A 16,576-nucleotide genomic window follows, 5' to 3' on the forward strand; every position below is an offset into this window, starting at 1 on the left:
TGACCTATGAACTTCAAATTGAAGTGAAAACATTTGGTCTGATACATTCTAGTCTGAAACAGAAGAGGAGAATGAATATGCTTTAACCTATGCCTCCTACCGTTAGAAGGGGGAAAATTATTTTTAAAAGACTTATCCAGACTGACCATTATGACATTTTAAACTCCTCTACATGAACAGTAAAATACCTTCATGGAAAGAGGGAAACAAATTATTGATGTTAAATAGTTGCTCTTTTATGTAAAATCCGCTGGGTAGAAACACAGTAGTTCTGATCTGATCCTCCTGTGTTTTGTAAATTTTTGTAGAAAAGTATTATGAGAAAAGGACATTTTGTACAAATTCATAAAATCTAAATTACATTTTTCCATGTTCACCGTATTTGAAACATACCAATATATAGCTTATAGTCTGCATTTATCTTCTAAAATTGATATTGATAATAAAATGGTTTATCAACAATAGCATCTTGACCTATTCTTAAAAATTGAGAATGTTTTGACAGGAAAACTGTTTGTATTGTTAAAATGTTATTTTGCCAAAGTGAAGAATAATTTTTTTTAAATGTCAGTGTTTGAGAACATTTTTAAAAATTAGAAAAACTAATTTATTTGGACTGCTTGTTTGTTCTAAGACAGTAGACTATTTCATTTTCCTTTTTAGGAATATATAAGTTGATACTGGTATGTTGGAGCAAGACAAAAGTGGTCCATCTCACTTGCTTTTAAGTTACCTGCAGTGGACAATATTAGTTTTTTTTTAAGGCCCTGCCAGCCTTGGCCCCGTGCTCCTGCCTCCCCACTCTGGGCCCTCACTGGCTGTGGGCCCTGTGCTCCCACACACCCGCCCACTCGGTGCCACTGACCCCTGCCTGCCACCTCCATTTTTCTGCTTTTCTGCCTACCACCACTGCTTCTCCTCACCTCCTGCCTGCCCGCTGGCAACTCTGGCACCACATGGCTCCTGGCTACATTGCTGAACCATGGGACTCAGCAGGAGCCAGCATGGCCCCCATGATTCTCAGCTGACTCTGTGCGGTGCCAGCCAGCAGTCCTGGCCATGCAGCTGGGATGTGTTGCTGGAGAGGTGAGGAGGATGGGAAAGTGTCAGGAGAAGGGCAGCAGTGGCAAACAGGAGGGGGAAATGGCGGCAGGCGGGAGCACAGAGCCCACACCAGTGCCTCAGGGCCAGGAGCACAGAGCCCAGTCATGGAAGAGTGCTGGCAGGGGCTCCGCGTGCCACAGCAGAGGCTGTGGGTATTGAGGGAGGGAGGGGGTGTGTGTGTGTGTGTGTGTGTGTGTGTGTATTCATAGGACGAGTCTAACACTCTCACCTCGCCATACACAGGTACCCACACCCCCCTTGCACTGCCATACACACAGACCCCACACACCTTACACACCCTCTCCCTCCATATATTTTAAGCTATTATACAATCTGCTCTATGTGGACTACACAAACACATGTAGATCAGGACCAAAATATTTTTTGAAATCAAATGAATTAATGTAATAGTAGATGTTTGATTTTTAGAATATAATTTGATATTTTTCTGGTTCTGAGAAGGCAAACCCCCTTGCTGAAAGGAGTACTTCTTGGGGCAAGGGGAGGGACTTGTGGTGGCAAAGGTTAGGCATAAGGGGGCAGTATTTCTGGTCCCAAGATGATGATCCGGGGGCAGGGCACCTGTTAAGGGGTGGGACTACCCTTGCAGCCCTTGACAGTTTGCCAAAGCTCTGTAAGCAGCCCTTTGGCCAAAATAATTGCCCACCCCTGAGTTAATCATAATGAATGAGAATTTTACCATGGACTTGTTGCTGTTGTCTGTGAATATTTGATATTTAAAAGTGTTACAATAGACATTCATTAAAACAGAATCCTTTAGAATTAGGGACAGTGTTCCCTCTAAGCTGTGTGCCATGCTCATGCTGCACTGGCAGGGGCACCTGTGCAGCGACGCACCACACAGCTTAGAGGGAACACTGATTAGGGAAACAATTATTAGAGCATTATGGTCAGATGGAAAGAATATCTTACTTATGTGGATGGTGTTAAATAAATGCAGGTCCCCACCTCTTTGGGAAACATCACCTTTCTTTTCTCCAGCAAGTATACACCCATTGGGATAACCCCTGCCTGTAGCAGCCCAACAGAGCATGTGCCATGGTGCCTGTGACTGGCAATTTTGAAGACTTTTTGTTTAATTTTGGGCCTGAGGGAAAGACAAAGGACAAAGAAGACAACAGGAAGCTATAATTCACACTTTTTGCTATTGCTAAGGGAAGCATTTTCAGGACATACCGTATTGCTTAGTAAAATTGTACCCAATTGGCCCTATAATTTCTTGTCTATCCTTATTGTTCCCCACCATTTGGGAAGGGAAGTGGGTTAAAAGAAAGGGTTGTAGCATCAAAGGAGAGCATGTGATTTTTTTTCCCCTCAAAAACCATAATGGTGCATCGTAAAATAAACGATTAACAGAGCTGATAGCTCAACTACCTTCACTTAGAACTTTGGAACATTTTAACAAAACTTTGCCAATATATTTTGTCCTGTTAAAGTAGAGAGGCCTAGATTTTGACAAGACAGCCTCTGAAGTCCAGAGCAGTACTGGCCAAATGAAAAGTGGGAGGAGGTCTACAATCTGAATAAAAAATCTGATTCTTTTGATCTGAAAATGGATTTTTTGAGACCGTTCCTTGTTGTAAGAATTCTTGAATGTTTTTCTTGATTCCAGTATAGAACAAAGATGAATTTCAAAAGTTATGACATGCAATTGTTGCACTCCAGGCAGCTTAACTGGAGAGAACTTGTTTGAAGTATTTATATGACCCATTCTGGCAACACGCACATATGGTCGTTCTCTTCATTTTGGTTTTAACCTTTATTATTTAGTATGGTCTTTAAGGAGCAACAAGAGTGCATTTCATTTCAGGAGCATTGTTGTACTGCATTGATAGCTGATATCATCTGATGGTCACATAGTAAATGAAAATCTATAACAGCTGAAGAGCAAAAGAGCCCTCAGAAATGAAAACGTGGTAAAGCAATAATCCTGTTCTAATAATGTTTCTACAAGTATTAGTTATGTAACAAACTCCTACTATGCTGGCAATTTGTAGTGCAGCTATTGAAAATGATCTCTGCTGATAGTGGAATAACAAAACCAGATTTTTTTCATTTGCTTATGTCTTTATAATGGTCAGAATCACACTAAGTGTCCCACATCACACATTATCTATACTGTGGAGGTGGAAAAGTTTATACTCCAGCTGAGATGGAAACCAGTAAGCCCTTTCATGCTAGTTTTAAAAAAACAAGATAGCAAGCAATCATTTGCCTTTTGCAAGCAGTAAGGCAAAAGTCCTCGACTTCAGGAGGGCTGACTTCAGTGAACTAGGAAGATTAGTAGGAGAGGCATTGGGATCTTGGAGCTTCAGTGAGATGGGAGTCCAAGACGGGTGTTTGTTCCTCAAGGAGACTATCCTCCAGGCTCAAAAGGAGTCAGTCCCAATGCTCACCAAGGAGGGCAGGAGTGCTAAAAAAAAACCCCATGGCTTGGCAAAGGCATCCAGGAATGCCTGAGGGGAAAAAAGGAGGTGTACAAACAGTGGAAGGAAGGGGCTGTCACCAAGGAGAATTATACCTCCATTGCTCGGGACTGCAGGGAGGCTGTTAGGAGGGCCAAGGCAAAGATGAAGATAGGGCTAGTGACCAGAATTAGGGATAACAAAAAGTCCTTTTTCAAATACATAAATAGTAAGAAGAAGGCACCGAGTAATGTGGGGCCCCTACAGGACAGGCTTAGCAATCTGGTGATTGAAGCAAACGAAAAAGCTGACCTCTATAATGAATTCTTTGCCTCCATATTCCTGGACAGGGACTGGGACATTTCCCCCACTAGGATAATGGAAGGACCCAGGGGAGGCACCGCCATGCCTAGGGTCAGGGACGACCTATTTAGGGAACTTTGGAGGGCGTGGGCATGTTTAAATCATTGCGTCCAGAAACTCTTTACCCGAGGGTATGGCTGTATGAGCGCTCATGGGGCTCTGGTCAGGAGCAGAGGATTGGAAAAGGGCCAGTGTGGTCCCTATTTTCAAGAAGGGGAGAAAGGAGGACCCCAGCAACTATAGGCCAGTTAGTCTTACCTTGGTCCTTGGAAATGTTGCCCTGAGGGGTCAGGCCAATGGTCAGGATCTCAATATTCCACCGTTAGACAGGAGGGCGTGGTGTACAATTGCATATACACATATAAAAATCAATCAACGGAGGTGGTTCAACCAGCGGAGGTGGTTCAAGCACCTACATTGAACACCTTCAGGAGTAAATTGGATGCTTATCTTGCTGGGATCCTATGACCCCAGCTGACTTCCTGCCCTTTGGGCAGGGGGCTGGACTCGATGATCTCCCGAGGTCCCTTCCAGCCCTAATGTCTATGAAATTAAGCACACATACACTCACTAGGTGCATACACCCCTACTAGGCATACACACTCACTCTAGCAACTCAGATACACACGTTCAAAATAACCAATCTAGGTTCATGCACACCTATCACCAGTTTAAGTCCATACGCTGCACACACCAGTTACCAACACCTGCACATCCAATACACATATGTGGATTACTAATTCATGTACCACACACACACAATGATATCTATATATGTGTGTATATATATAGTATATATGTGTATTCACATATATACATGTGTATATATGTGTATTCAGTAATTCACACACATACTACCCACCTACACATGCACACAGGTGAGTTCCTAAGTTGGGTGTTGTGATGTGTATGTATGTATGTGCTTGGTGTACTTGGGATACCTGGGGAAAGGTTAAGGTAAGAACGCAGCAGGACGCAATTCCTCTGTGCAGGAAGGCAGGAAAAGGGTCCAAGAACCCTTCATGGCTGAGTGCGGATATCCAGGCTGGCCTGAGGGCAAAGAAAAAGGCATACTGGCAGTGGAAGCAGGGGGCAGGGACAAACGAGGAGTATACCGCCCTGACCCGAGCTTGTAGAGATTTGGTGAGGAAGGCTGAAGCAGCACTGGAGCTTAGATTAGCTTCTGGGATTAAGGATAACCAAAAGTCCTTCTTCAAGTATATAGGTAGCAAGAAGTCTCGGGTTAACATTGGACCCCTACGAGGCAGGGCAGGGCAGTTGGTGATGGACGTGTGAGAGAAGGCAGAATTCTTCAACAAGTTCTTTGCCTCCGTGTTCCTGTCTGCTGACAATGGGGTGCTCTCAGGTGATAGCGTAGAGAGGCCCAGGAAGGATGTGAGTCCCCCAACAGTTCAGACCTAGTTAAGGATTACCTGGAGGGCTTAGATGTGTCCAAGTCAGCGGGCCCGGATGACCTTCATCTGCGGGTGCTGAGGGAATTGGCTGGTGTCATTGCAGAGCCTTTGGCACGGCTGTTCAAGGACTCCTGGTGCTCGGGCCAAGTCCCTGAGGACTGGAAAAGGGTCACTGTGGTCCCTATTTTCAAGAAGGGGAGGAAGGAAGAGCCTGGCAACTACAGGCCAGTCAGCCTCACTTCTATCCTGGGGAAGGTCTTTGAAAAAATTATCAAGGGCCACATTTGTGAGAGCCCTGGAGGGGAAGTGAGGTTGAGGGGTAACCAGCATGGGTTCGTGCAAGGCCAGTCCTGCCTGACTAACCTGGTCTCTTTGCATAATGGCCACAAGCTAGAAGAGAGCAATAATGGCCACAAGCTAGAAGAGAGCAGATTTAGATTGGATATTAGGAGGAACTTCTTCACGGTTCGAGTGGCCAAGGTCTGGAACGGGCTCCCAAGGGAGGTGGTGCTCTCCTCTACCCTGGGGGTATTCAAGAGAAGGTTGGATGTATATCTAGCTGGGGTAATGTAGGCCCAGCACTCTTTCCTGCTTATGCAGGGGGTCGGACTCGATGATCTATTGAGTCCCTTCCGACCCTAGCATCTATGAATCTATGAATCTATGACCAGGTAACAAAGAGCTTAGATGTGAAGGAGGAAGTCGATGTCATCTCAGAAGGCCTTCGACACAGTGTCCCGTGCAGTTCTGGTGGGCAAGCTGAGGGACTGCAGCATTGATGAATGCACAGTCACATGGGTGGCAAACTGGCTCCAGGGGCGCACCCGGAGGGTGGTGGTGGACAGGTCAATGTCGACCTGGGAGGGTGTGGGCAGCGGAGTCTCCCAGGGCTAGGTCCTTGGGCCAGTGCTGTTCAACTTCTTCATTAGCGACCTGGATGAGGGTGTGGAAAGCACCCTGTTCAAGTTTGCTGGTGACACCAAGCTGTGAGGTAAAGTGAATACACCGGCAGGCAGGGGCTGCATTCAGGCAGACCTGGATAGGTTGGAGAAGTGGGCGGATCTGAACAGGATGCGGTTCAACAAGGACACGTGCAGGATGCTGCACCTGGGGAGAGGGAACCAGCATTATGGTTATAGGTTAGGGGCTGACCCTCTCAGCAGCACAGAGGCAGAGAGAGATCTTGGAGTCATGATTGATTCCAGGATGAATATGAGTCGCCAATGCGATGAAGCAATAGGCAGAGCCAACCGCACCCTGTCCTGCATCAACAGGGGCATCACTAACAGGTCCAGAGAGGTCTTGCTCCCCCTCTGTGCGGTGCTGGTCAGGCCGCAGCTGGAGTACTGTGTCCGGGTCTGGGCGCTGCACTTCAACAAGGATGTGGAGAACCTGGAGAGGGTCCAGAGGAGAGTCACTCATATGGTTGAGGGCCTCTGTGGCCAGCTCTATGAGGAGAGACTGAGGGACCTGAATCTCTTCAGTCTCTGCAAGAGGAGACTAAGGGGGGATCTTGTAGCTGCCCAGAACTTTATTAAGGGCAGGCTGGAAGTTGATCCTCGATGGGCAGTTGGGGTCTCCTTCAGCTCAGTGTTGTCCAATGGGGGTTGTTGGCAGGGCCTCTGGGGTGGATAGGTAACGTGAAGCTGATCTGGTCCAGATGGAAATGGCATTCCCACTGGGTCTGTCTTCACTGCCCCTTTTTATAGGGGCAGACCTTGTGTGACCCTAGTGACAGGTGGCATGCCCAGGCAAGAGTCAGCCCCTGGCGTACTGAGCATGTGTGCTCCATGCAGGGATGTGCAGTTTCAGGTATCTGTAATGGTGGGGTACAATGATAGAGTTGCTGGTTCTGCAGGGTCTTTTGTCTTTCAAATGCTGGGTTCTTGTCTCTGTTCCTAGGTGAGGTCCATGGTTCCTGGATGAATCAATGCAAGGTGATGGTCCAGTTGTTACAGGCCATTCAGTAGAGGCCTGCTACCATTGTAATTCAGTCATTCCCAATCACTTTCATTCATCCGGGAACCAATTTACATGGGAGGAATATGTGAATCATACAGTTGCAATACAGAGGATGCCCGGGCAGAGGACACAAGATGGAGACTTAACATACAAAATGAAAACTTGACATCAGTTTGGTTCACTTACAGACACAGGCCTAAACCATACAATATTCATATGAAGCAGTAAAAATCAATATAAAAATGATAATAATGCAATATACAACAGTAAAAATCAATACAAACCTAATAATAATACAGTATAAAACAGTGGATATCCAAAAACTTGCTACCAAAATTAAAATGTTAAAGCTTATCCTAAGTCTGAGCTCACTTATACTTATCTATAGGGAATAGAGAGGGAGAGAAAAAGTCAGAAATGGTTGGGGAAGGGGAGGGAATGCATTTAAAAATAAATAAAAAAAGAAAAACTGGGCGTTTTTCTACAGGAAGACCTTTGAGAAAATCATAAAAGAACACATCTGCAATGGCCCAGCAGGGGAGGTAATGCTCAGGGGCAACCAGCATGGGTTCATTGAGGGCAGATCCTGCCTGACTAACTTGGTTTCCTTTTATGATCAGGTCACAAAGTCCCTGGACAAGGGCGTCGAGGTAGACGTTGTCTACCTGGACTTTAAGAAGGCCTTTGACACTGTTTTCCATCATTTTCTCTCAAAAAAACCTAGGTGACTGCAGCATTGATGCCTACGCAGTCAGATGGGTGTCAAATTGGCTAGATGGTAGCACCCAGAGTGGTGGTGGACAGGTCGCTTTCAACCTGGAGGGATGTGGGCAGTGGAGTCCCTCAGGTGTCTGTCTTCTGGGGCCTGTAGTGTTCAACACCTTTATCAGCAATCTGGATGTGGGTGTGGAAAGCACGCTGTCCAAATTTGCTGATGACACCAAGTTGTGGGGTGAGGTGGGCATGCTGGAGAGGAGGGACAGTATCCATCTAGATATAGACAGGTTACGGAGGTGGGCAGATGAGACTAGGATGGAATTCAACCCAGACAAGTGCAAGGTGCTACATCTAGGGAGAAGGAACCATCAACACACCTATAGGCTGGGGAACTCCTCTCTTGTCAAAACAGTGGCAGAAAGGGATCTTGGATTCATTGTGGACTCCAGAATTAACATGAGCCGCCAATGCGAGGACGCGGTCGGTAAGGCTAACTGCACCTTGTCATGCATCTACAGATGCATCACAAGCAGGTCCAGGGAAGTGATCCTTCCCCTCTGTGGTATTGGTCAGGCCATAGTTGGAGTACTGCATCCAGTTCTGAGCACCGCATTTTAAAAGGGATGTGGCTAGCATTGAGAGAGTCCAGAGGAGGGCCACTCGCATAGTCAGGGGGCAGCAGGCCATGCCTTATGAAGAGAGGCTGAAGGGCCTGAATCTATTCAGCCTCCAGAAGAGGAGGTTGAGAGGGGATCCTGGTGGTCGTTTACAAACTCAACAGGGGGGGACCAGTGAGAAATGGGGGAGACTCTGTTCCCCCAGGCACCACCCAGGGTTACTAGGAATAACAGCCACAAATTGTTAGAAGGTTCAGGCTGGACATCAGGAGATATTACTTTACAGTTAGGGCTGCCAGGCTCTGTAATGGACTCTTGTAACAGGGGGACTGCTCAGGGCCGATCTCTGCGTGGCCCACCCACCTGTTCCTGGGCTTTCTCGCCCACCATGCCTTGGTCTTAATGAATTAATTAGTTGGTAATAAGCAGGAGGCTGCCCATTTTCTGCCCCGATGCCAGGGGGAGCTATCTGTGGCTCCATTCCTCCCCTGCACTGCAGCTCAAAGCCTTGCAGATGGCATGTTGATGTTCCCATAATCACCGGCCCCACTCTGGGCCCCAAACTCCTTCTGATTGAACCCCAAATTCCCCTCATCAGGCAGCCTTATCCACCTTCATATAGGCTACGTAGCTCCCTGAAGCCATTTTCCCCTCTTGGGTGTGGTCCCGTCCCAGGACCTTTGGCTACCAGCCCTGGCCACCTCCAGGCCAGCTGGAACCCCTGGCCCTCAGCTCTCGGGCGTCCCTCGTGGTGGGTCCTGGCCCTTTTGACCGGTCTGGTCCTGGCCCCAGCATGGGCCAGTCGAGGGTACTCTCTCGATCAGTATTTGAGTCTGTAGCCCCTCACTCTCTCTAAGGGTCCACCCCCTGGGCCCTACACACAAAGGGATAACCCACCTGGGTTGGCTAGGGGTTAAAGTGCCCTGACCCACCTTTCACCAGGGTGGTAACTGGCCTGGCATTTCCTCGGTGTTCCCACGCCACTGAGAGCCCCACCAGGCCACCCACTCCCAGCAGGGTGCAGTTTTAGGTTGTACCCTGGACCAGGAGCCTCCTGCCATCCCCTACAGCTCCTCCTTTACCTCCAGATGGAACTGAGCAGCCCTCTGGCCAAGCAATGTTGTTGCCTGACCTCTTGCAGCTAAACTGCCCTGTTTATATGGGCAGCCCTGAACCTAAAATGGCTGCCCTCATTAGGCTGGCGGCTGCCAGCTCCAGGGCTTTAAAGTGGCAGGCACACACAGTGCCCTGCCACAACTCCCAAGTGAGGTGGTGCTGTCTCCTACCTTGGGGGTCTTCAAGAGGAGGCTGGATGGATATTTTGAGTGGGGTTTTATGACCCCAGCACGCATTCCTGCCCGGGGCAGGGAGTCAGACCTGATTATCTGGTTAGGTCCCTTCCAACCCTAAGCACTCTGAAACAGATAGAATTTGATTGTTCCAGTTTTCTGTAAAGATTGTTACTTCTCAATGATTTTGCAGTGTTTTGCCTTAGTAGGCTCAGGACGTCTTATAAGTTTCAGTGAACGTAAATATTTTGCAGCCCAGATGTACAGGATTGTGGACTTTTTATTTAATTAAATCATTTTTCTTTGATGGCTATCTCCATCTGAAACTTCAAGAAATGCAGAGATAATAGCTCATCAGAGAACCGCTATGCTTCCCTGACAAGCATGATACTGGCTTGATGTGATACCCCATGGTATTCAGATCCCTTTTTGTTGATGGTGTGTAAAAAATAAGTAAACTCTTAAACTGTTTTGTGTGTAATGTCTGTCCCTAGCTTAAGTCATCAGAAACTGGTTTAAACCTGTAACAGAGCAGATATTCAGTGCACATAACCCAGTTTGAAAATGGCTGAAACTGGTTTGAGATAAAACTGGTTGAATGTAATATCAGACTTAACTGATCTGGGTCAAACTGGTTTATGAAATGTCTGCCGCAGACCTCCTGCTGGTTTAAGTTAAATCAGACTCCCCCAGCATCCCAGCATGCTCTCTGGGCTAGGCGAGGCTCTGCTCCACAGAAGAGCTGGCCCTTCCCCTCTGCTCCCTGGCTGGAGCTCCAGCAGAGACTGCAGGCATCTGCCTGGCTTCCCTCCTCTCTGTCCCACCCTCTTCCCCACGCCCCACACACACACTCCCTGGTAAGCAGGGATTCCCCTCTGCTTTACACAGACACCTCACAGTATTAGCTAGTAGACCACATGTTGGCTATGGTCTGTGATGTGGCATATGGGGCAAAGGCAAATAGGACTGTGTCCTTTTTGAGCTAATCAACAGGTAGCTGGTAATGTCCTTCTTTGGAATGTTCCCTTTCTTTGAAAAAGTTGTTTAAGAAGAGCTTGAACTAATGAGAGGGACTTTGTTTTCTGATGGGGTGTTAAATGCTGATAAATGCTCTGTTTTCGAGGGGGGAAAACCGTTCCCTAATCAGAACATCCTTTTGGGACCTGGCCATGCCCCCCCTCAGCTCAACACTGTGGAAGGGAAGGGAGGGCTGCTCTAGAGCTGCCCCCCTCTGCCCCATATTCTAGCCTGAGCCACTGCAGGCATGTGCCTATATTTCTGGGATGTCTGTACAGTTACAAACCAGCTTAGCCTAGCCAGACTAACCTGCAAAGATTGAATCAATTCAGGCTCAGGCTTTTTGAATGTCCCTAGCCTTAAAGTTGGCTAAGCTTCTGTCAACAATTTTTGGATGTGGGGGGGAGGAAAGGATTCCATAAATTTCATTTCTGCAACAACTAACAAAATCCAGTGTTTCAGCCTTTGTCCCTGGTGAACATGTTGGCTGAAATATTACAGTTTTTTTTACTTTTCTTTTTTCTCTTTTGGCTATCAAAGAAGTAAAAGTCATGCAGATTAAACAGTATGAAACAATCTTCAGAAAATTTAAAATATGTGAATTCTTTCATTATTGTCTCACAGGTGTTTAACTTGATCTAGATGTTGATTTTTTACTGTAATTTCCATGCTGCTGAGTATGTCGTCTTCTTGACTTTTGCTGATGTAGTTCCTCAGCTGTGTCCCATCTTTGCTCAGATGATGATGCAGCAAAGTAAAGCTGACCTAGGTGCTTGGTTGTTCTGGGACCATACAGCATTGGAGGAACATGCCAGGAAAGCACCATTCCAACTTCCCTATACCCTCTGGAGCACCTCTGTAGTTCCCCTCCTGTGAACTAGAATTTGAGGAGGTGGCTGTGCCAGTAGAGAGAACCCTTTACTCAAGCAATTTTTGGCCTCTTCTGTGCCTCATACTTAAACTGGAGAAAGCCCGGGCCATTAACTGTTAAGAGTATTATATACACTGGGGCTGCTTTGGACTCGGCTAAAATGAGAAATAAGTGTGCACTTTGCAGGGTCTGCCAAGTAACAGTTTTAATAATAGTACTTAGGATTTCACATCCTCAAAATCCTGTTAGTGTCAGCTAATACACTAATATGTTAATGACTATCTTGTCTGCTTTTTGTACTTTGTTGTGTGTTTTAGAAAAAAAATGTCTCCAGCATGACAAACTTCAGAAATACTGCTCAAAATTCTATGATTATTTTTAAACATTAGACTGGAAAAATGTACTAAACTGTGATTAAAATGTAAAACAGCAAAGTTGTACTTATATAAACAATTTGATGAGAAACTGTTGATATTAGTTTATACCATATTTCTTTATTCCTCTCTGAGTGAGTATTAGAATTACAAGCAAGTATGGGCAAATAGGATCAAGCTTCCTTGCAGGGATACAGTATGTTCTCATATGAAGATCATTATATTTATTATGCTACAGTAGTGCTGGATGGAGTCTCTGGAGATGGGTAGTTTTAGCATGCAGAGGCTTAGCCAGAAACCATGCTGCGGTCTTTCATTTTCTGGCATGTGTCAAACAATAGTGCATCAAAGATTTATTTATTTTTTTTAATCGTGAAAAGTGAAAATTTTTAACTTCGTTTCTCAAATGCTATTTAAATCTCTTTATTTCCTTCTATCTTAATGTTATTCATTGAAATACACATAACAGAGTTGGGTAACAAGCAAACATTACTTGCAGGAGATAACTACTTATTCATTATTCAGTTAATTTTTTTTGCTTTTTGCCTTAAAGTTGCACGTCTATGGTTTGCTATAATTTTAGTGAGTATTCTTTTAATGATTAAAATGAAAAAAAATTAAACCCATGACATCTTTTCCTCTTAAGGATCAGAAAAAAGTTGTTCACTTCTGTATAGAAGAAGCTGTAATTTAATAATTATTTTATTCCTTCTTAATGTTTTCTTAGGACTCAGCCAAAAACAGTTTTTGCGGAAGTGGAGCAAGAAGAAGATGAAACGGACAACAAACCAGAATGGAAGAAACGTAAAATTTAAATACCTTGGTTGGAAGGAAGATGACATAGGATTTGATACAAAGTAGAGAGATATTTTTGCTGTGCTCCAAGAGCTTACATTTTTACAAACACATTCTTGTAATACATTGAACTGCTGTTTGCAACTAAAAGATGATTGTTACACTGAGATGCATTAGAATTGTTAATCTGCATTTTGCAAGAAGGAGGTAATTATATTATATAACAAGTTATCTATCAGTTTCTTAGTTTTATGTTTTAAAAGAAAAATATTTGTGCTTATAATGTATAACCAGAAGAGATCATCTGGTTAATCAGCGTATTTCCATAAAGATCCTTTTAATTAATGGTACCATTTGAGATGTGATATCCTAAAGATTTTAGGTAAGGAAATAAAAGGTCTGCAGATTTTCAGTCATCTTTTATTCATTCCAATAACACCTATTATGTTGCACAAAAAATAGGCAAAATCGTGGATTAACATTTTTTTAGGCATACCATTTTTAAATAATTTACAGATGTCAGATTTGTTTAGCTGATGTGCTAGTTTTCTCAAACTTTTTTTGCTTTTACATTTTACTTCAAAGATATGTCTATTGCATTTGTGCACTCTCACAATTTTTTAGTAATAAATATTTTATTTTTAAGTCATATTGAGTAGGACTGCACAATTGTATTTTGTTTAAAAGATATTGTGCATTGATTTTATTTTTCTAACGTTACATGGCTAGGAGCATTAAAATAATGTTGTTCGGGCCTCCAGCCCTATTCCTATGTATTGACAGACAATAACCCCTTACAGAGAGTATACATATGTTAGGCAGTATACACATACCATTATGTTTGTGGTGTTCATCAGCTGTATACATATTGGCTGCCAGTTTCTTTCTGAAGGGCGATACTGATCATTATAAAATGGTCATTTCATTATTGAAAGTTTTAGTTTTTAATATTATGTGGCTGTGGTAAATGTTACAAAGAGGAGAAGGAAAGAGATGGGATGGTCTTTAGTTTTACCTAATTGAAGCCCAGATTCAGCAAAGCACCGGAGCACGTACTTAACCTTAAGCATGTAGTCATGTCATAGAATCATAGAAAATGAGTTGGAAGGGACCCCAGGAGGTCATGTAGTCCAACCCTTTGCTAAAAGCAGAACCATCCCCAACTAGATCATCCCAGCCAAGACTTTGTCTACCCAGGTTTTAAAAACTTCCAGGGATGGAGATTCCACACAGCCTTTCTGGGTAACCTGTTCCAGTTCTCTACTACCTTCCTGGTGAGAGAGTTTTTCCCAATATCTAACCTAAACTTCTCTTGCTCCAGCTTGAGACCATAGTTCCCATGTCCCATTGAAGTTTAGGTGTTTGATAGTCCTTTGTACTTTGATAGTGATAGCTTATTATAATTGCTGCTGCTATTGGATCTTTTCAGTACTAAATCCCTAACTAGGGGTTACAATTGTGATCACTTGTCCAAAATAACGTGAATGGGAAAGAGGGAGAAACAGAAAGAAGGGAACAGATAACTGCCAGGAACGGAGATATGAGTGGAAAGCAAACACAGTTGTTAATTAATAGCATCTAACAAATAGCTCCTTGTGATGTTCCCCACAGCTGGTATCATTCTTTAATAAGCAATTAATGTATATTAGAACATTGTATTAATATGATTGTATTATCTCTCTGAACAAGATTATCCAAGATTTAATTAGTCTTCCTGATCTTTAGTTTGAACGCAGGATAACTTTACTGATTTTTAACATCACTTGGAAGTTTTCCATGAAGCCAGAATGGGTTACTACAATGTGGAGAGAGCTAGAGGAAAAAGATGCATAATGGAAAATGCTGCTACTGTTCTCTGAGTTGGCAGGAATAAAGAAAAGCTAACACAATCTCCTGTTATGTTAGTTTATCAAGTTAGTGGCCCAAATAATATTATTTAGATTAAGTTACTTATAAACTATTATTTTATTCTTTTAGAAATTACTTGATATTATATTTTCTAATTTGTATTTAATGAAAATGTAGATTAATTCTTCCACATTTCATTCAGAATGTTTCGCTCCAGTTTAAAATGTTACATAATTCCTATTTTCAATCATTTATTTCATAATCATCATGTGTGGCCTCAGTTTATCAGGGTAAAGATAGGGAAATAATTTAAAACATCTCTTTGCAATCATTATTCAGGTTTTTCAGGCAAATAAGCTTTAACTGTACTTGCATTCATATTGGTTTTATTTTTCAGAGACATGAACATCAAATTTACTGGTAAGCACACTGAACAAAAAAGCAAGTTTTCACATAAGTAGATTTTGGGTTTTTTTAACCACAAATAAAATATTGGGAATTCGATAGTAAAGAATGAATCAGTTGGGGGGAAAGAAACAAACTATTGGCAGTCTAGAAAGCTCGAATTTTGAATAGCAAGTTCTTTCAACAACCCTTTTAAGTATTCTAGCAGAAAAGAGGTTAAATTAGTTGGTTTTTTTGTTGTTGTTGTAGAAAGTTTGCCTAGATGTTCTCAAGCCAGAAGGTGCCAAATCCAGACTTGTTTTAACTAATGTATTCCTACCCCAATGGTATTGCAAAGTATGTGGCAAAATCTGGCAGGTAACTGGATGTCTGTCACAAACCTGGTTGTAACATCACAAAGACAGGAAGTCTTTTGTCTTAAATAAATCAGGTAATTTGTCATTCATCACTGGTAGTAAGTAGTGATTTCTTGCAATGTGCTGTGAAGTGGTTTTGGATTGATGAAGAACTTGAGCTTATCAGGAGGTCATCTCACTGGGCATTTATAGATATGCAGGGAGAGGGGAGGCACTTCAATTAGCGAGCAGTGCTAATTAATAGTGCCTAAGCATCATGTGTATTAGCATCCCTGCACTGATAAAACTTACTGAACAAGCTTTAGTTTAAAGCAGCCTGCCACAATTTTTCAGCACCGGGACACTGATATATGTGACTCTGGAGGCTGCTGGAACATGATAATTTCTGTGCTCCAACAGACTCAATTAATTGAGTCTGCTCCAATACACTGGATTTACAGCACGTTGGAGCAGTCTTGCTTTATGTCTGTAGGAACTGACGGTTTGTAAGCTGCTTTTCCACTCTGCTGGAGTTTAATGATGCCTCTCTTTTGCAGATTTACCTGTTCTCTCTTCAAAAGGCTTCAACAGAGCTAAAATTTTGGAGGTTTCACATGGGCATCTGTTTTTCACATCTGCTTGCTTTGCAGTTGTTAATCCCTTGAAGTACATCATTATAGTCTTTTAGGAATGATGGGCTGGAGTGGAGTAATATCATAGATTAAGGATATTGTGATGTTGTATTATGTTCAAATCGATGGCTTGCTGCCTAGTCAGGGTTGGTAATTCTGTGGGCATCTGCTTAAATTCTGGGTAATATCTCAGTTCCTGGGTTTCTTATCAACACTTTGCCTTTATCCAGTAGCCTCAGGCTGTTGGACAGCACCAGCATTTGGTAATACTGTTGCTTGTTAGTCTTGCTGGAATTACATTGCAACTGAATTCAGAATGTATGTCGAATCAAACACTGATTGAAATCAGGGAAGTCAAAGACGGATCAGTCAGTGGGCCCATATTTCCTGCCTTACAGGTACCTGA

General features: G+C 43.5%; 1 protein-coding gene across 1 annotated transcript in view; it reads left to right on the forward strand.

Moving 5' to 3' along the window:
- Nucleotides 1–15,651, forward strand: part of WDR70 (WD repeat domain 70) — a 275,742-nt gene extending 260,091 nt beyond the window's left edge. The window contains exon 18 of the mRNA XM_090037959.1: nt 12,883–15,651. Within this exon, the coding sequence (XP_089894085.1) occupies nt 12,883–12,970 (88 nt within the window). The 3' untranslated portion in view covers nt 12,971–15,651. The remainder of the gene's footprint in view (nt 1–12,882) is intronic.
- The last annotated feature ends 925 nt before the right edge of the window (nt 15,652–16,576 follow it).

The sequence above is a fragment of the Crocodylus siamensis genome, chromosome 3 (assembly GCF_052110815.1).
Source record: "Crocodylus siamensis isolate JL-2025a chromosome 3, ASM5211081v1, whole genome shotgun sequence".
NCBI classification, from domain to species: Eukaryota; Metazoa; Chordata; order Crocodylia; family Crocodylidae; genus Crocodylus; species Crocodylus siamensis.